Consider the following 20510-nt stretch of genomic DNA (forward strand, 5'->3'; position numbering starts at 1 on the left):
TTGCTTACGAAGCACCTGTGTCTGCACAACTTGCTTCACAGATCTGCATTTAACTTTTCCATTTATATTCTCACACTTGAAGACTGGGCTGATGTAAAAGGCCTTGGGATTTCTTGTCACGGGCACTGGCTGGGCCAGAGGAGGACATAGGAGCACCTCACGCTTCAGAGACCCCAGGTCCCATCATGTTTACAGTCCCCAGTCATGATTAAACAGCACAAAGCAAACCCAGGAGCAAAATGTGTCCTCCCTCATCCTCTTGCAGAGCCACGCATTCAGGGCTCCATTTCTTTGCTGACAAAAAGGAGCATCACAGCAGCCTTCTCTCCACCAAGCAGCGCGTAGAAATGTGCCACTTTTCTTCCTCCAGTGCCTTTTGTCGCTAGGGAAGAAGGCTGAACTCAGAACTTACCACTCAGCAAAGATGGAAATAGATATCCATTACTTTTATTTAAGAATTGAAGTATCTTTGGAGCCCTTAAGCTTGTCCAGAGATAGCTAGCAAGTAAGGGATTCTAATTCATTAAGTTAAAAAAAGCCTTGCTGAAGTTCACCTTTAAAGATAAATTATACAATTTGAAGAGTTTGGGGAAAAACGCAGCTCATAAATTTAAAATCTGTATTGTAGATTCTGTTAATAATCTCTTTTGAAAAGCATTAGAAATGAAGATTACAAATTTAATAATGTAACACAGGGGAGGAATTATCCTCCTCCCCACATAAAAAGGCAATTTGTTCTTGCCTATAAATTGACTTTCTATTCGTGCCATTAAAACCAGCATAACGTGCTAAAATTAGGGTCTGCCCCACCATGGCTCTGTGGCAACCCACAGCCAAGAACTTCTCACCCCAACAATTCAGAAGAAGGCTAACAAGGCGAGATGGGCCTCCTTCCATTCAGCCACACCACCGAGCTGTCAGGTCACGGCGCTCAGGCTGCAACAGACTCAACATGACTTACACTGCCCTTCCCTGCAGCTCACACAATGGCTCCGTGCATGTGGCCTCCCTGCTCCATCCATGCTCAATACAACATGACTTCCCCATCCCACAGAGCACCCAACTTCTCCCTCAGATGCTTCTGTCCAATTCCACACGTTCCTGCATGCAGCTGCCAATGCCCACACGGAACTCACTCAGAACCCTATGTTCAAGGAGCTCCTCCAACAGGAAATTGCATACAAACAGCTCTGCTGACAAATGTTAAAACTGCACCGTTGGGTCCCCACTGTCCCATATCCCACAGCTCCACTTCTAAGTTACCAATGGGTTACAACATTTCAGTAACAAAAGAAACCACTTTGCCACTTCTCAGTATCAGTACCAATCCATCTTACTTACCAGTCACACAATCTGAGCTCGGAGGAATGCATTTGTAACATCTGCTGGTGGCTCTTGCCATCACGTTCATGAATTGTCCCAGCTCTTCAAAGCAAAGCAGCCAGCATTTGTTTGAGTCCCGAGGAGCAGCAATGCTGCTCAGCATGCCCAGGAGGCGCCCTGTTAGCAGCAGGCTGGCATGCTGAATCAGCCTGGGCCCTCTGAGTGCTAATGGATGGCTGTGACAAGACATGCCTTCGCCCTGTGACAGGCCACTTCTTAGGCTGCTGGATGACTCATTGCATGCAGTCATTAATAACTGCTTAAAAACTCCCCATTTACCTAAATGCTCAAAGAAGTTCAGTGGTTGGAATAATAGCAGAAAATGAACGCCAAGGAGATTTGTGATAAGCAAAGAACCCATTTGCAAGTCTGATACATGCACAGAAAACACTTTGCAATCTCCACCACCCCTGGATTTGCCTTGCAGCCGAAGCAATCACTGGGTCACAACATGCGTGGATGTTTGGTGCACGCCTTGTCCTTGGCCTACTTACAGAGCAGCACTGTATTTTGCTCTTGCTCTGCTACCCACTGCAACCAGAGTCAGCTACAAGACCATACTTGATTTGGAAGTCTGCTAACTGTAGTCCCATGGATCCATAAATGATTGTCACATCTTTCTGATACCCTGCAAGCCACATTCCTTCTCCAAGCGTCCTTCTGTTGTATCCCTTCTCCTTAGAAATTTTCGTTTACCAAACACAACTACCCTTTGAACATTACACAATATTGGTCTTTCATTTTCTACTGTAGATATGTGGCTTTCTCCCTTGCATTTTACTGTTGTCTAAAACAACTTTCCACTCCAGAAGCTCCCCCACTTTGCACAGCTGCCTAATGAACCTGAAGTGTGACATTTTGTTCTTCACAGGGAGGCATAAGGGAAGCTGTAAGCCACTGCTGTGAGATGAACTAGAAAACACCAAAGGCAGCAAGCCCTTCCCACCAGCCAGCACCAACACCCTCAATATCACCCACCATACGCTGCAAGTACACTGCTTGTACTAGGCTATCAATAACTCCATAACCAAATCTAAATGTCAGCTTTATGAAGCACAGACAAGCTTCTGGGAGCAAGAGAGTTCCCCAAACTCCAGAGTCATCCTATCCTCACTGTTGATACTCAGTTTCCTACTCCTACCTGGCTACTTGGATGCGTCGGTCATAAAACTGATCCACGATCCAAGAGAATGTAAATCCTGGAAAGACTTTCCAGAGCACTGCAAAACCTCCTCTGATGTCACCCAAACAGAAGGCTGCCAATCAGCACCAGCACTGGTCAACATTTTGCTCAGAACTTCAGGCAAACAAATCCATTTGCTGAAGTGCAGGAAGCAAAGATTAAAAAAAAAAGCAGGGAGGAATGAAGACCAAAGAAGTTTGAAGGGTTTATTTTTACCAGTAATCAATACCTTCTGGCAGCCTTCCTCCTGCTCTAACAATGCCAGTGAGTACAGTAACCCATGGCAGTTTTGGTGCACTGCTCTACAAACACTATTTAAGAAGCAAAATTTATTTCAGGAGAGAAAAAGAAAAAAGAACAATTAGAACTTCGACAGCAAGACTGTGACAGAGGATGAGTGTTGGGAAGACATTCTAAGTGACAGAGGCACAGTTCAGGAGCTCTGGTTTCTCTATCTCCCAGCCATGCTGTCCCTCCAGGAGCAGCCCCATGGAAATGGTGTGCAGTTCACACAAGATATGCTCACACCTGCAGTCTGTGCTCAATATACCCCAAGCATTCACTCTGCACCGACACAGCTGTCCAAGCCAATCCATTACTAAATCAGAATGACAATAAAGCAGTTGGAAGGAGATAAATTATTGAACTCACGGCAATTTAATGCTCAAAGCCAAAACCAAACTGCAAAAGCTGGGAGCTGCTGACCAGACTCTGGTGCTCCTTGGGACGGCTCTACTGACGTGCTTAGGCTGACAGGCCAGTGAGAACTGGAAAGAGAAAATGCTGCACCTCATCTCTTCCTTAAAACATGTCCAGTAATGACATCGGTTTTATCTCTCTGTACTCACTTTGGATACTCTCATATAACTGTTTCCCATCTTCACTCCACTGAAGCAAAGAGGCGGACGATGGGTAGATGACAGCAATCTATTTACTGCATCTGAACTCAATGTGTACACCCAGCCCTGCACAAGAGCCTGCTGAGATTTCTCCCAAGTGTAGTCCTTGGGATCTATTCTTTCATGGCTGGCTATTCCCATCAACTCCCATTGCAATGCAGCACAGGCATGTGCCTCCAGGAGAGAACTGAACGCTTTAAATCCTTCCTGCCACAAGCAAAAGCATCCTGCATGGATGGCTGTCTTACAATGGAAAGGTTTTCTTATGAAAAGCATTATAAATAAACCATCCTTAGATAATTTCCCCCCCACATTTGCATGTAACAAACAGAACTATATTCAAAGATCCCAATTATAAAGCAGGTGTGTGACAAACATTTCTCAGGCAGTCACCCATCCCAAAGGGACAGAACACATTCCATACTGATAAATGCTATATAGATGGTTATCTGTGAAGATTTACAGATTCCTCATATACACTCTGATGACACAACTGACAAGACAAAGTCACTGCAGGCATCATTTTGAGCACTAATTACTTGCAGTGGCTGCAGACCACTTTCACCTCACAGCCCAGCCTCTGACACACCACAAATGAAAGGTTAAGGAATATTAACAGTGATTTTTTTCCTAATAGCCAAGGCTGTGCGCTCAGCTCCCTCAGCTGCACCCAAAGTTTCCCTAACTTCAGTGCTTCCAATGAAAAAATTAGGTCAGCTGCAAATCTTCGGTCAAGCATCTCAGCATGACAGGATGGCATTTTGAGTTTCCATTGGCTTGCGCTGATTTGATACCAATCTTGACCTTTAAAGCACAAAACAATACAACAGTCATTCTCAGATCTTCTATTCTGTGTCTTAAAGGACGCAGCAGAGACAGGAGAAAGACAGGCACTATAGAAAAGAGAACGTCCACATTCTACTCCATGTCCTCAGCAGCGTATTTGCTAAACGCAAGACAGAGTTCAGCTCCTCCTTGAAAATCAGAATTAAGAAACAATGACAAGAAACCAGCAATAAATTCCTGCCCCAGATCAGGCAGCGTATCACAGACTTTGTCACATCTGCCATAAGACAGTCACTGCTACCCCCGATTCCCCAGTTACCCCTCAATACTTCCTCTTGCACCACTATGGAAGATGCATCTTTCCAGGCTGTTTCTGCATACACAACGCAGTTTTTCAGCACTAAGGAAACAATTCCAGTACAGAGGTACTTCCCTTAAGCCCCTAAAGCCACCAGTTAACAAATGCGATTCCAGGCAGTTTGGAAGCCCCCATGTCTAAGACATGAACTGGGTCTAACCCCAGAGCCAGCACGGCGATACAGATCCACTTGTGGAGTCTCCTGAACACAATATTGCCTATTACTTCGGGGCAGCCATTACAGAGTCACAATATTTAGTCAACCTTTTTACTTCTACAGTCATTAATCATGCACCATTTAACTACTGGTTTGTCATTTACTCTCCTAATCCTTTTCAAATCTTTCTGCTTATTTTCACATCTTTTTTTAATCCCATTCTACGTGTCTTGCTAATTACACTCCTTCACTGTCATAGGCTGCTACAACACAGACACACTGAGCCAGAGGTGGTTTCATCACTTGCTGGCTTACACATCCAATGAAGAGCTGCTGCTGCAATATTTTAAATAAAGCAGTGTTACTGAAGATCACAAAGTATACTTGATTGACTGGACAGCTACATCACACCCTACAGAAGGGAGGGTGAATAACTGGTTAGTGCTGTACTTGAAGACAGTGTTTCTAACCTTGCAAAGAACAGTAAGAAAGGGGAAAATTGGCTATGATTTCTGTACTCTTAAAATAAATGATTTTGCTCGTTTGCTTTCAAAGGGCCGTTATCTGCAGTTCCTGTTGGTCTCGGGGGACTCCCAGCCTCTAGAAGAGGGAACACAAGGCCAGCCTGAAAGTTGGAGGTCAGCAAAAGCTGAGATGTATCCAAGTGATAGATGCCAAAACCGAGTGATGGATGAACGAGACGGAAGCAGACATCACCTGAAAATTTAAATCCAATTGAATTACTCATGGCAAAAAGGAATAGAAGAGGTAGTGTGACATATATAATAAAGAAGGAGCTAAGGGAAACAGATGACTGCTGCGAGGAGCAGCAGAGTGGCTTCCAGAGGCACCCAGAGCATTACACAGACCAAAGAGTGCAGGTCCACGAATTTACTCCCTGCTCCCTCCTAGGAGAGGAGGCTACAGGTCCCCTCTCAGCACCAGCCCTATGAATATGTGCCCTCCTGACCCCCAGTTTTCATTTCATTTCACCTCTATAGTGAATCTTGATGTTTCATGCCAGTGATGCAAAGCTTAACACAGTGCATACAGAGTGCAGAGAGGCTACAAGACAAACTGCTTCACTCTTCTTGGGACAGTTAGCAAATGCTGGTGAGGAACTAGCTGCTAATTTAGCACCTACAAAAGATGGCAGGAAGTACTCAACATCTCCACCTCCCAACCAGCACCTGGGAGGTGAGCTCACAACATCCAGAATAGGCAAAGCTCAAAGGGAGCCGAACCCAGAGCTCTGCTCAGCCCAGAGCCCATTACACACAATTTGTCAGAACCGTGCTTTCTAATTGAATCCAGTGTTCAACAACAAACCAGGAAAGACCAGAAGCCTCCCAGAACAACACTGTGTCCTATTTGGGCAGTTGCTGGACAGCTTCCACTTGTGGCCACAGCCTATTTCTTGAGAACAGCCAAGCATGCTTATGTGTAACCCCATTAGATTAGCTCCTAATTAACTGAGGACTGTAGATCAGACCTCAAGCATTTCCTTCCACCAGTAAGACCTACTGAAAGTGATAAAGAGGAATTATTATGCATAACACCTGCAAGAACTTGCTGTAAACACATTTGGCAGCACAGGGGGGTTCCTTTATGGCACAAACCATTTTTATCCATACCTAATATTTTCAGGTTTTCAAACGGTTGTCAGTGTGTTTGTAGAGACTGTTAATGAAGCTCACTGCTAAATGCAGTTACAATTCTGTAGCTATTAATACAACGTGACATCAGTTAATGTCAGCTTCCCAGTGAATCACAGTTGCAAACTTGTAGGTGTTCGATAGCTGGTTGTCAAGTTGAAATAGAACACTGTTAAATATAATCCAAGTCTGTCCTAGTTCTTCAGCTCTTTTCCCCTTCTCTCACTGCCGCCTTAGTGGACTGAATACCTGCATGTCTGCAGAGATAAGCGCAGGAAAATTAAGGGAGTAAATAGGTTGACTATTAGACCACTTAGATCAGCAAGTTTTAAAGTGTTTGCTTCTGACTGCAATTTCCTCTCAAATCTGACGCCTGTAAGAGCTTAAGCTCAATGAACCTTTTACAACATCTGAACCTTGCAAGGTTTACTCATATCAAGATGTTACGCTTTTCTTCTTTTCCTTCCTTACAAACCGAAATAAAAGACTGAGAATGTTTCTGAACACCAGCGTTTAACAGGAGAGCCAGCAAAATCCAGCCTTCAAACCATTTAGTGAATGTCAGTGACACAAGCAGAACGTTTCTGCATTGATGAACCCGCACTCAACAAAACAACCTTAAGGAAACAGACAGAAGCCTTGGCAGTTATTAACAAACACTTTGATCAATTGAACATTTTCAGTCCACCATGGGGTCCAATCACCCCTCCAAGATTCACCCTTTTCCTCAAAAATGCACTTAGCATCCTCCACAGCTGATCTCTGCAAAGCCAGTCTTTAGGCTCTAGGGAAAGGTGTTGAGGGAAATAAATGGTTTTATAAACGCCAGGAGATTAAGCAGAATGATGGCCTGAAATAAGACTTCCTGACTTTCACAGGAAGCCTGTCCTAGAAGCTCGCTGTCTCTCTGCAGCAGATGGCTGCAATGAACAGACTGTGAAAACAGAGTCAAATTCACCAACTAAAATGAGCTGTGGATAATTTGCTTGGTATTATTCCTAGAGCAGAGAGCCAAATTTTGCCTTAACCAACCATCCAACATTTCATGGGGCTCCAGTAGGTAAGCCAGGAAGCACGGAGTGAAAAACAGAACACAGGGAAACACACCCAACACAATGCCATGGTAGAGGCACTTGGCTAGGGCTGGAGTGGAGGACTTACAGAGAATTAAGAGCATTTCTGCAGGCACAGAGCAGACGGGTCACAGGAACAGACCCTTGATTTGAGAGAGAAACTAGGAATTTAGTTAAAACAGATGGAAAAAGTTTATAGAAAGATAACTCGGGTCTCTGGCGTGGCTCAAGCAGAGCACTGTGCCGAACAGGAGAGCTGAGAATTACTGCTGTGAAACTCCAGAAGAGATGTTCGCAAGTCAATTTCTTCCCTTACATTCAACCTCTACTTTCTCAGATCTTTCATTTATCCTCTCAATCCCTTCAAGTGGTTCTACCAGCTGGTAGAATCACAAGCCAGCACTTTATTGTATGTGCCCCCCTTATGCCATGGCAGCAGTGTGAGCACAGCCTTGCTGCACACACACACCGAGGAGAACGGCTCGCATCCCCAGCTATGATCACCCACAGCTCATGCCTTTGAGGTAGGTGAATCATTAGGTAAGTGGCTGCCTCTATCTGTGCAATTTTCAGAAGCTGCTCATGCACAATAACTAAACCAAGCCTGCTATACTTCCAAGTGTCAAACAGAAGTGGAAAATATCAGTGGTGGAATGACTGCTGGCTGCCATATAGAAATACCCTTACCTTTATTGTTTCTTGCCAAGCCTCTAGCTTATCAATAAAACATTGAGAACAGCTCTCTCTGTGTCGAGGGAAAGGAGCCAATAAACATGTGTTGTCTGCTCAGTGAAAAAATCCATGATGCTAATTTTGGAAAACATCACCTGGCAGAAACATATAAATACAGAACGAAAAAGGGAAAAAGCAGACTGGCAACACTGTGAATCCTAGTGGGACACTGTTACTGCAGAGGAAGCAGCAAGAACTGAAGTATTTATAGGCAGCCCAAAACCACTGCCAGAGACAGGAATGGAAGCAGGAGACAGAGTATGGGACCCTACAGAGCCCTGCTGCCCAGGAACAGCCCCAGGTTGACAGCATCTGCAGCACAGGATGAATTACAAGAGTCGCCGTATTACGCAAAGGAACACATGCCTTATTTAAGAGACCCTAAAGACCAGAGAGCATCGTGGCAACCATCAGCCCCATAGCCACAACAGTCCTGCAGAAACACGTACCATTAGCAGCATGGCATTCCTAAAGGCCCCAGATGGAGAAAGCAAGAACAACGATGACAGTGAGCACCGACACCACCGCATGAAAGCGAGTGTCATGGGATGCTAACGTTGCCATGGCAATGTCCTCATACTGTGTAACATTTTGACACTGTCTGTTTTCTGGGAAGCAGCAAGGATGTGGCAGCCTGCAGAACCTGCGTGGAACGGCTGTTAGAGCTTCGCCACGGCTCCTGCTGCAGCCAGCAGCCAATTCCGGCTGCCCGGGGATTGGACGTTGACCAATCTGGCAGCTCCACTTTCTAAAATGCAGGAGGAAGCTTTTAAACAGAAACAGCTCCATACATCACTCCGATTTAATATGCAGACTGCCAGGCTGAGCACTAGCCTGCACACCTACTTTTGGCATTTCTTGCCCCGGTTTCCAGACCAGCATTCTCAATGATCCTCCATCAACTTCTTTGAATCACAGAACTCAGATGAGCTCAGTACTCCGCTCAGCCTGGCTGTGTGCAGTGATTTAATACCTTGGTCTTTCTACTCACACAGAAACAAAAACCCAACTCCTAAGGGATGTAGCTGTGGGTTATGTGATTCCCACTGGCAGATGTACGTGGATCACCCAGATAAGGTACAAAAAAGTGGTGTGTTTTCTGAGAAGCATGTTCTAAAATCATCACTGACCAAATGGGAAACATAACACCGGGGCAGCAACTCATTTTGTTGGTTTTGTTTTGTTAAGGGGGGGAACACTGGACTGCAGTCAAACCTTAAAGTCAGTCTGGACCACTACCTACCTTTACTGTAAGCTTAACAAACCCACCACAAAGGTAAAAGGTCTGTACACAACTGCTACAGAGCAACTGCTCTGATCCCTTGGGCCACCAGTGGGACTTCACAGCAGTAAACAGAAGCAGAGAAAGCTGTTGGGTCTTGTTTGCCATGACAGAGCTATCCAGGAATGAGCTGACTCCAACAGCTGGAGGTCTAATGAGCACGAAAAAGAGGAAGAACCTTCTCATTTGTGTTCCTGACAGAGTGATCAAAAAACAAAACATGGATGTAAAGCAGCAACACTTAAATCTTGAATCAAGTTTTCCCAACTTTTTGCTAACACTGTGATGACATGTACTGAAACAAGAAAGGAAAGGTAAATAGTAGAAATAATAGTAAAAAAACCCCCAAACATCCATCCAGCCACCCAACCCTTCCAAGATGCTGAGAAGTTCTAAACAAGGAGCTGGTTTTCCAACAACAACAATCTTGATCTTCTTAGACATCTTGACTGCAGCACAATTAATGTGTTTGCCACCCAAGGGGCAGGGTAAGTTCCCTGCTCACTGTAAATACAAGAGGCACTGGTGGGCAGCTGGCAGGAGCCCCACACCCACAGAGCAGGTCTGGCCCATGGGCAGCTGGAATGTTACACATAAAGGATGGCAAGCTGCAGACAGGGACAAAACCACGAGTGGGAGACCACAACCTCCTCAGCCAGACCTGCCACCAAAGCAATAGTAGTGATTCAGTAACTACAGTTACCTTTAATCTAACTACTAACTGCGAATCACACCTCACAGTCCCCCGAACTGAGTGCTGCACTAGGGAGGTAGGGGGCAAAGACAGAAAGGAAAAGAGAAGACAACTCCTGATGCACTGGAGGCAATAGGTTTCCAAAGATGCTGCAGTTCACCCATGATCCTGTTACAGAGCCGTACTTCAACTGCCAAAGCCATCCTCAAAACATTTCAGTATCTCCTGAGGACAAAGCACTTATTACAGCCATTTATTCCAACCTTCAAGTCCTACATCCCAGTAGCACAGCTCTTGCTCAATGACAGAAACAGAATCCAGAGTGATGCTGATGGGATAAAGCAGCTCACCTTCCCAAATTAAGAAGAGGAAATCCAGTAGAGGAACACACAGAAAGCTGTAACTTCTCAGTGTGGAAACCATTAAATGCACCAATGTCAAAAAGCAACTGAGCAGCCAGGCAGCCATCGTGCAACCAGAAAGTGGCAGGGAGCACATCTGAAATGGGAGCCGTGAGCAACGACAGGCCTGCAAACACCACACACACGCCTGGGGTGCTGCACCCGAGTGTGGGGTGACAATCTCCCTCTGCCAGCAGCCCTCAGCCACAGCCCTGCACCATGCTGTTCTATGCAAAAAGCAAACCAAACCTGGCTAGGCCAAAACGCCAAGGGCTGAAAAACGAGGGAGAGGGATGAGACAGCAGTTGTCATCATCACAGTTGTTTCCTGATTGTTAGCACAGGGCAGAACAGTTGTATGATGTGAAGTGTTGCTCCAAAGCCAGAAGTGACCGACTGTTTCCCACGTCATTGGGAGCAACACAATAGTACCTCTTAATTTCCAGGATGATTTAGTCTACATTGCAGGCAAAAGTGTCCTTCTAACTAGGAATCTTCAATAGGAAGAGCTGTTCATGGGAAGGTGCAGGACACCCTGCACCCCTAAGAGTAAGGAGGCGCTGGCATCAGTGTGAATTCCCCTTACTCAAAGTAGTTTTTAACAAAAACGTGACATTCAGCTCCATATGTGCTGTGCTCTCCAAACTGTTGGGCATTTGAATGCTTAGCTGGTTAGCAGTTCTTTGCATGATGGAAGGTGACACAACGCTAACGGCACGAAGCTGAAATATGAATTATCTGCCACAGTGACTTCCCTGTGGCTGGATTTGGTTAAAAAATTGGGCTGCTGAGCTTTGCTTTATTCCTATATAAAATCAGACTGCATCAGGGCTTCCCAGGCTTCATATGCATGCAGTTTTGCAACAGCAAAACAAAAGATAACAAAAGCAGATTCAAGAAAGCACAGCTTGGTAACTAAAGCGGAGCCTAATTTGTGCACACCATAATTAAAGCAATGGCCCCCCACAGAGGCATCATTTGTGCTGCACGATCCCTGTTTTGACACACATTCCCATACATGTAGCATAGTTCCACCCTCTTCCAGAACACAAAACCAAATCTCCAAGGACCATCATTACACAGATGGGTATTGCATTCAAAGCGTGTTGAGGCAGCACTGGACTAGAAATTCTTATTCAAACATGCAAACAGAGCTTCGTGGCAGATGTCTGAGGGGGAAGGAAGCAGAGGGGATGGCAGGGCTGTGACACCCATGTAAACCACATCTCACTGCCCTACTGAAATGTGTAGGCAACTTACAGACCACTTCCTCAATTAAAACATTCACATTTCTAATCTAACCAAGGCACTGAAACACGAGCAGATAGTGCTTCAGAATCTAATTGCACAGATAAATTATTTCTTAAAACAACTGTTCCAATCAAATCTAATTGCTCCCCTACACAAAGCAGAAACATACGTTCTGTCAAACAGAAATGTTGAAGCAAAGTAGTTACAGCATTTCACGACTTGTCCCAGTGTAGAAATCTGACAGAGTAAAGCCTTCCTTTTAGCCTGGAGAACAGAGTGCTTTTGAATTAATAAATGTTGCATTAGAATTAATTTCACATGAAATAGAAGCAGTAAGGAAACAGTTTCTCCCAGGCAGAAAGCTTTTCAGGGACACACTCTTCTACTTAGAGTAAATTGACAGCAAAATAAAGGAAAAAGATATCCTTCCCTCTGTGGCTGGAGGGATGGCATCCAGGCAGCCCTGCGCAGCACTGCTCACAAGGCTGGTGTGTACAGCATCCTCAGAGCACCTGCAGCACGTGTCAGATAGTCCCATTCGAGGGAAGGAGGTGGCATCATCGTTTCCCACTACTCAATACTCTAAATTGTGTGATACAACAACCAGTGCTATGGGGACAGCAGACTAGATCGGAAACCCCATCAACTCACTGACATCCCTCCCCTCTGCAAACCCACAGCCAGATGACCACCAAGGAGAAGCTGGGAGCAGTGACAGGCTGTCCTCAGCCCCAGGTTGTGTTTTTGGGCAGAGCAAACCAGCCTGGCCCTCGGGGAGCGCTCTGCCTACAGTATGGCACAGCAGGACCCAACATGTGCTAACAGAATTCTGCAAGGAGCTGTTCTGGGTGTAGAGGAAACTGCCACAGAGCTTAGTCTGTAACGGCAGCCCACCCCTCAGCAGCCACAAACACGAGCACCTCCCCGCATACCTGTTCGTTCCAAGGCCAATTCGCATCTGTCCTGCAGCATACAGCGCTGGTTAAGTCCTGGAGTTTAAATGCATGCAGAGTTCCAGGGATGAACTGTAATTTCATTTGCAAAAGGTTAACAGGGAAAATGCTTAACATGACAGCCATGCAAATAATTTCCTTGTCCTGTGAATGTTCTCTGCATGGATGCAGTTGCCTACCTCACCAGGAACCAACAAATCTGGTTTTAGAGCATCCTATAAACCTGTAACATCTTTTGGATAAAAGCTAGGAGGACTAAACTTCAATACAAATGCAGATCACGTGAACCCCAATCCAAAACAGTGTTACAAGTGAAAAAAATCCATGGCAACTAAAACTTAAAAAGCTACATAGGAGATCTGCTTAATAACTTCATAATTTTAAACACTGAAGAGTCATATAGAATTTAAATGGTTAAAATCAGAGAAGTCCAACAGATAAGGCAAAAGCATTTTCTACACTAACCTAACAGTGCACAACCAGCCCATTATCCCAGCCCAACATTCAATGTTACATTAATATTTCACATGGCTTCTCTTCAAAGCAATTGATCACAGCGCGGTGCATCTGTCAGTGCTTGATAGTGTGTGAGCAGCTTCCATCTCGAGCTCAACTCTTCAGAACAAGCAGCTGCCACGAGGAAGGCCTGCTGTCAGTATCCAGGAGACATTTTGACTTTGGAAACCATTTTCTCCCTGCCACATCCTCAGTTCCAGCTGGCTGAGGAACGATTGCACCCTGTGCCTCATAGCATGGCGGGGTCACCACGCACACAGCCACTGCGCTGGGACCCCAAGCCATCAGACTCCACCGCCATGCAGCTATGGCCTCGGTACGTCACAGAGCCTCTCAGCTCCTCATGCTCCCATAGGTGTACAATCCTGAAGTCACTCAAACTCATCCCTATGCTCACGGTGTGCCTGGTCTTCAGGGCCGCTGTATGGGCAGCATGAGCCACGGCTCATCTCCCAGACAGCTGCATCTGTCTCTTGTCAGAGCATACCTCAGGTGCCTTCTATCAGTGCAACCGGATTTCTTTCCCTACGAAACTGGGGCACAGGGTGGAAGAGAAAGGAGCTGGTGCATGTCTGCCCATCAGCCACAGCACAGCTGGAACAGACACCGGCATGAGAGGTGCTCCTGGATCCTGAAGTTCAGGCACTATCTTCAGGCAACCCAACCTCCAGTTCTGGCCCTGACAGCACCCAAGGCTGGCAATGCCATTCTTAGGAGACACCATTGAACCTGCAGATTCCACGGACTTCAAAGCAGGCATTGCCCCACCTGTGCCTGCAAGTACAGTCTGTGTCCCTGGTCACACAGGCTCCTGCATGTGAGCCCACCCCTCCTCAGAGCTCCCGGACACCAACCCCCTTACACTGACTGTCCCTGGCAGCAAAGCCACCTCCTTGCTTCCACCTAGAGCTTGCTGGGTTTTGCAAGCATAGCTCCAAGTCTGCTACTGTTACTCTCCACCAAATCCTCACTTCAGCAAGCAAATGTTCAGCAGAACAGCCCCACTAACCTTGCAGACCATCCCCAGTCCTGGGTGAGGCTGCTCAAGACCTCTCTCGGCAAAAGGGTTTTCATGCACTCTTCTGCAGCACTCAGGCCTCAGTTGCAACCTGCATCCAGACCTCACAAGCTGTCTACAAGGCAGGTTCCCACAGTCATCATAAATCCCCAGCACACTATTTTTAACCTATGTGCACTTGCCACTTGGCAGTTCAGGTCTTTCTGACATGCTGCCACCAGCAGAGCTGATTCTAGCCAAGGGCAAGACAAAGCATCATGGCAGATCCTCAGAACAACCAAGATTTATGTTCACACTTACTAATAAGGAGGGTTTCAGGCTCGCATCTCTAGAAACGTGCACACGCAGGGGGCAGCCACAATAGAGTTAGTGTGTTTGTGATGGACAGCAGCAAGTACGACAGGAGAGCATAGGGCCCTGGGTGGCAGGCAGGCTGCAGGCAGCCTATCACACCCCAGCAGGGCAGGGGAGCAACACAGAACCACCCGTACAATCCTAGTAAGTAAACCTACTTCATAGCCCTAGGTACGTCTCCATTTGGACGTCTGCACTTAGTTTTCTGTAACCTCTTTATAGCCTACTACTCGATAACTGAAAAATTATCAGAGCGTTGGCGTTTGCATAAGCTAAAACAACAATTAGGCAGATAATAACCGCAGTTTCAAAATCGTTAACTTCCACTGACATTGATGGGGACCCTGGCGGAGCGAAGAGAGCAGCACTGAGCCAGCAGGAAGCACAGCAACATTACCATTCGCAGACCAAAAGAGCGATTAACCTAGCGTCCTTACGCTACTGAGTGCAGACAGTAATTTCTGTTATTTCAAAGCCCCACTGCAGCTTACTGGTGAACAGAGCTCGGTGTTTGCTCAGAGTATCCTCTTTGTATAAGCAGCTGAGGAACGAGCAGGGTATTACAACACAGCAGTGCAAATTTCAGTGCCACTCCACATTGGTCTCTTAGCAGAGAGGCACACAGTCCTGTTTGCCACAGCACACACCAGGGGCTCAAGTACACACTCACTCACATGCTCTGGAAGCACTCCAAAGATTACCACTTTCTCACTTCCCATCACTGTCCTGTGCACACTGGCCTGCTTCTCCTGCGTGCTGTGTCACAAGCAGGCATCACCTGCATCTACTTTGCAGCTGAGAAATCAGTTCAAACTCAATGGTTTCGTGGCAGGCAGAAAAGCTGTAAAAGATTACAAGAGTCTTCTCCTATACTGTCCAGAAGATGGACAGTGTAGAACAAAAGGGAAACAAATGTGCAGAAAAGGGCACATTATGAGTCAAAACATTTCTCAAAAGCAGATCCATCTTCCAAGACTAAATGTGGGAAATACCAGAACCCACACGTACCACCAAACCCAGCTGGCAGCTCCCGCACCACCACACCTCTCAGCACGGGCACTCTGACCAGTTTCCTCCCGCTCCCCTTCCATCTGACCCACCTTTTAAAGTAACTTTAGTGATGAGCTCAAAGTTTTCCTTGTTTGTAGATATGAGCTCTCATTTGGCTGCTTTCTCTTTCCACAGGGATGCCACAGTCATCCACCAACTCCTCGTTTTTTTTCCATAGGATGACTGTTCTCTTAAAGATGCAGTTCTCAGCTTCAGACAAGATGGATGATGTGTCAGTCTGAAATACCATTGTTATTTTGTCAGTGCCCATAGGATCAACTTTGTTTTTTTTCTTCTTTTTTGCTGTTGTCTCTTATGGAGAGCACCTCGCCAAATGCAGCATTCACCTCCTTGATGGGGCGAGTAAGATACATATATATTTTTACTGGTTGGGGAGAGAGGGGGCAAGAAATCACTTTGCAACTTTAAGTGGTCAGAATCTCACTATTTCAGGGCTGTGCATAGCGATGAACATCACAGAATATCACCTGGCACAATCTCATCATTTCTGTTATAAATCTCCCTTTCATGACATTTACTGTCTCAAAAAAAAAAATTACAGGCTTTTTAGCATGAAAAAACATTACAAAGCAGCACACACTCATTCTTGCTGTTGGCTCATACATGTCTGGATGCACATTAAGAAGCAGAAAATACAGGAACAATACTGCAACATCCCCAATGTACTGAACATCACCCCAACAGCTTTGCTAACATGACTAACTCGGGCAGGCAAGAGCCACTAATACGCTGATGGAGAATGAGGTCTTAATTGTAGATTCATTTAATTCAGAAACAAGCACTTGTGTTGCATTAAGAACAGCCTATTAGCATTCATGCATGAGCATTCAGTAAGTGTGAATAAATAAATACAGTTCTGAGCAAAACCATTTTTCTAGGCACTGGAACATAAGGTATTTGCTCCACCATCACTCCGCACAGAGTAAAGAGGTCAGGCACCAGGGAATGGAATGCTGTCCAGGGCACTGTGTCAGGTTCTGGTACTCAAACATGTCTCACCATTAATCATTTCTGAAGCAACAGTGCCAGGAGTTCCCAAAGCTCCTGTTATTGCCACGCATTCAAACCGAACCTGAACTGAAAATAAATAACGAGCAGAATTTTGAGAACAAAATTAAATATCTATCCATTGGGGGATGCAATCCTGTGCCCTCTCCCTGGCATCCTCGCAAGATGCTGATGACAATCACAAGTTAATCACACAGATGATGAATTTATTCTTACGTCAATTCCTCCAGAAACAACAACGTTAAAGGTGCAGCACTGCTGATTCGCCCATGTATTCCTGCTGGCATTTGCACATCCTGGGATGAGCTAACAAAGGCGCATGCCGGCATTTTGAGGGATGCAACCATCATGGTCCATGCTACAACATGCCTTAGTTACCAACTTTCATCATTTGCTGCTCAGAGGATTCACGTTCAGTCTCTGGCACAGTTTGTACTGTGAAAAGCATCACTCATTTAGGATTGAGCCTCTGGGGATAGATGAAGTGCTCATACACTGCTCTCCATTCACTCCCTGGTGCGCCCTCACTCCCCATCTAGTTGCTGTGCTGCCCTCCACTCCCAGTGCCCTTCCTTTGCTACTGCTATCCCACTTTGCTCACTGATGACCCTCTCCTTAAAGCCTGGCTTTATTTTATGGGCACAGACAGAAATCATTGCAACCGTTCTGAAAGGATTTTGTACTCCTCTCATGATCCACTTAACCCTTATTAAATGGAACGATTTCCCCACTCCCCCATCCTGAAAGCAGCACGGCACGCTGTGCTAATGACAGCCCTAACCAATCATCCCGAGAGCTGACTGCACATAAATCAGCAGTCGGCTGGTCGCAACGTCCAGCAGCAAAACCACCTCCTCCCTCAGCGCCGTCCTTTAATGCCTCACACAGGAGGGAGCTCAGCACAAGGAGAGGGCTGAAGCTTCGGCTGCTCATCTTGCACATCGCGATTTTGCTCTCAGAAGGGCGAGCGCGTGAAAAAACATCCCTCCTTTATTCTCGCACGGGCTCCCTTGCAGCACCCAGCCCAACGCACACGGTGGGTCCGACGCACCTGGTGGGGCAGGAGGGCCCCGCAGGCACCGCACAGCCCAGCACGGCCGCGTCTGCTGCCCCGCACGCCGTGCAACCCCGGACAGATGGACACAGACGGACAGACGGACACAGACGGACACGCGCAGTCCCGCACAGCCCTCCCGCAGGGCGCTGCCCGCGGCCTCGCCTCCCCGCACCCGTCACCCCTCCTCGTACCCGCGTCCTCCTCGTCGAAGCTGTTCATGCAGGGGAAGTAGATGGCCAAGGCCTCGAAGGAGGCGGAGAGGCTGAGGCGGCTCTGCGACCGCTCCATGAAGAGCCCGGAGCCGGGTGCGCCTCCGGGGGCTTCGCCCGCCGCAGCCGCCGGCGGCTTGGCCAGCTTGGCCGCCCCATTCTTCACTCGTAGCACGGCCCGCGGCGTCTTGGCTGCTGCGGGGGCCTCGGCGAGGCGGCGAGGCGAGGCGGAGCGGAGCGGAGCGCGGAACCCGGTGCGGAGCGCGGCCACCTGCTGCCGCCCGGCGCTCTGAGCGGCGCCCCGCCCCGCAGCCCAGCCCAGCCCAGCGGCGCCAATGGCGGCGCGAAGGGAGGGCCGGGCCGCGCCTCGCCTCGCCGCTGCTGCTCCTCTCGGCTGTGCGGGTGCGGTGCTCAGCCGCAGGCCCTGCCCGGCGGGGTTCCCAGCGCCCCGCAGAAGCCCTTTCTCGGCCGAATTGTGGCAGCATTTACAAACACGGACTGTACGTCCTTGCCTTTCACCCTCTCCCATCCCGTGTTCCCAGTTCCCTCAGCCGCTCCCCACAAGTCCCCACTGTGCTCAGACCCCTCACAGCCCCGTTGCCCCTCTCTGGACGCGCTCCAGGCCCCGATGTCTGTGTGGCAGTGAGGGCCCACAGCTGAGCACAGCACTCGAGGTGCGGCCCCACCAGAGCTGAGCACAGCGATGATCACCTCCCTGTCCTGCTGGCTGCGCTCTTTCTGATGCACACCGGGATGCTGTTGGTCTTCTTGGCCACCCTGGCAGACTGCTGGCTCACGTTCAGCCGAGCGTCGACCAACACCCCCAGCTCCATTTCTTCCACACGGTTTTCCAGCCACCCTGCCCCAAGCCTGTAGCAACGTGTGGGGTTGTTGTGAGCAAAGCGCAGGACCCAACGCTTGGTCTTGTTGAACTTCATCCCATTGCCTCAGCCCAGTGAGCAGCTGCCCAGGTCCCTCTGTGGGGCCTTCCTGTCCTCAGGCAGATCAAGGCTTGCTCCCATCTTGGTGCCCAAGGCCCAGCACACATAGTGAGGACAGGTCTCCACAACCTGTTCCAACTAAGATTTTAGGCTGGTTTTGCAACACCATTTAATAGATCCTGGTAGGAATTCGGGGTGCTGCAGAAACAAAGTGAGTTTTAGCTCATTCCCAAAGGCTAGTTGCCTGGATTTCTCTCTTGGCACAGAGAATTGCTGGCACTGGCTCAGAAGCACCAGCTGTCCAGAGGAGCTGAACACTGCTTGCTCTGAAGTGGCATAGACATCATGACATCACCCCACCCATTTTGGGAACCAAGTCTACCTTATTCACTGCAGCTGAGCTTTAGATAGGGATGAGATGGAGCACATCTTCTGAACGTGGCTTGCTCTCCCCATCAAAGATGCTATCATCTTGTGGTACGAAGGAAGATGTTCCTCACACACTTGTTCTTTCCACCCATCATCATCACCAAGAGCCACCCTATGGAATACAGCAGAAAGGCCTTTTAGTGCTCTTACAAAATGCAGATCAGAGTCCAAAGTCATCTTTATGGATGAAGCATAGCTGAAGCCGCTGTAAGCTGGGTGGTACAGAACAGCAACCTGAAAGCAAAATATATTTGCAAGTGCTGTAGCTCCACTACAGAGAATAGAAGGGAGGACACTTGGGGGTTGGTCATGTTTAGCACTTGCCTCAAGCCCACTAGAGCTCTAAGGCTGTAATAGAGCTAGAAACCTCATACTTGCAAACATTGCTTTTCTTCTCATACACAGTAAAACACATAAGAATTATAGTCTGTAATAACAACTGTGTTTTTCTCTCAAACAGTTAATAAATAAATCCACAAAGTCACCTAAAAGCCCTTCCAGGGCTGCAGCATGTTCGTGCTGCCAAAGTCAGGCAAGCAGGGCTGTTCCCTGGGCAGAGGAGCCAGGAGGTGATGGCACAGGAGCCCCCCAGGGACACTGCGGCAGGAGGTCCTAACAGCACTCTTGCTCCAAGGTCAGCCGAGGCACAAGCCCAGGAACACACCTGAGGCCGGTTCACCTCTAGCATAGCACAGACAAGAACTGAAGGTTGCAGGATGGAGTTTAAATGGAGTGCCTATTGAGGGACCCAGGTGAAGCTTTTCAGGGTAATTAAGGCTCATTAGTACATTCTCTAGCCCTGGCAAACACAGTTGTTATTACTGGTGATCCATTTGGAATAACAAAGGTCATTTGAGTTTCAGATGCTAAACAGAGTTTGCAAGGCTTATCAATAGCAAGTGTATTTCTTAATCCAAAAACTAATCAGAATTTGCTGTGGAACAGCATTAATTCCCTCATCAAAGGATGGGCAGGCTGTAAAGCAGAAGGAACAGAGTGAACTTATTACAGACAATGATGACTCCAGGTCTGAGTTTTGAAAGGCAAGAACATCAGTGAGGAATGTATTACCATATGCTTAAGAAGAGATTTCAATAGCAC

The 20510-nt window shown here is 47.4% G+C and overlaps 1 protein-coding gene across 3 annotated transcripts in view; it reads right to left on the minus strand.

Annotated features, from left to right (window-relative positions):
* The window catches only part of RIMS4 (regulating synaptic membrane exocytosis 4), a 49905-nt gene extending 29817 nt beyond the window's left edge, over nucleotides 1–20088 (minus strand). The window contains exons 1-2 of one of the 3 annotated variants that reach the window (XM_048963059.1): nucleotides 19895–20088; nucleotides 19363–19521 (exon numbers count right to left, since the gene is read on the minus strand). Coding sequence is in view for 2 of the 3 variants with exons in the window: in XM_048963056.1 (XP_048819013.1) it covers nucleotides 18022–18118 (97 nt within the window). In the remaining variant the exon portion in view is untranslated. Of the gene's footprint in view, nucleotides 1–12785; nucleotides 12853–18021; nucleotides 18333–19362; nucleotides 19522–19894 lie in introns of those variants that run through there. The other 2 variants (XM_048963056.1, XM_048963058.1) reach the window with 2 other exon arrangements.
* Nucleotides 20089–20510: the final 422 nt, after the last annotated feature.

The sequence above is a fragment of the Lagopus muta genome, chromosome 16 (assembly GCF_023343835.1).
Source record: "Lagopus muta isolate bLagMut1 chromosome 16, bLagMut1 primary, whole genome shotgun sequence".
Taxonomy (NCBI): domain Eukaryota; kingdom Metazoa; phylum Chordata; class Aves; order Galliformes; family Phasianidae; genus Lagopus; species Lagopus muta.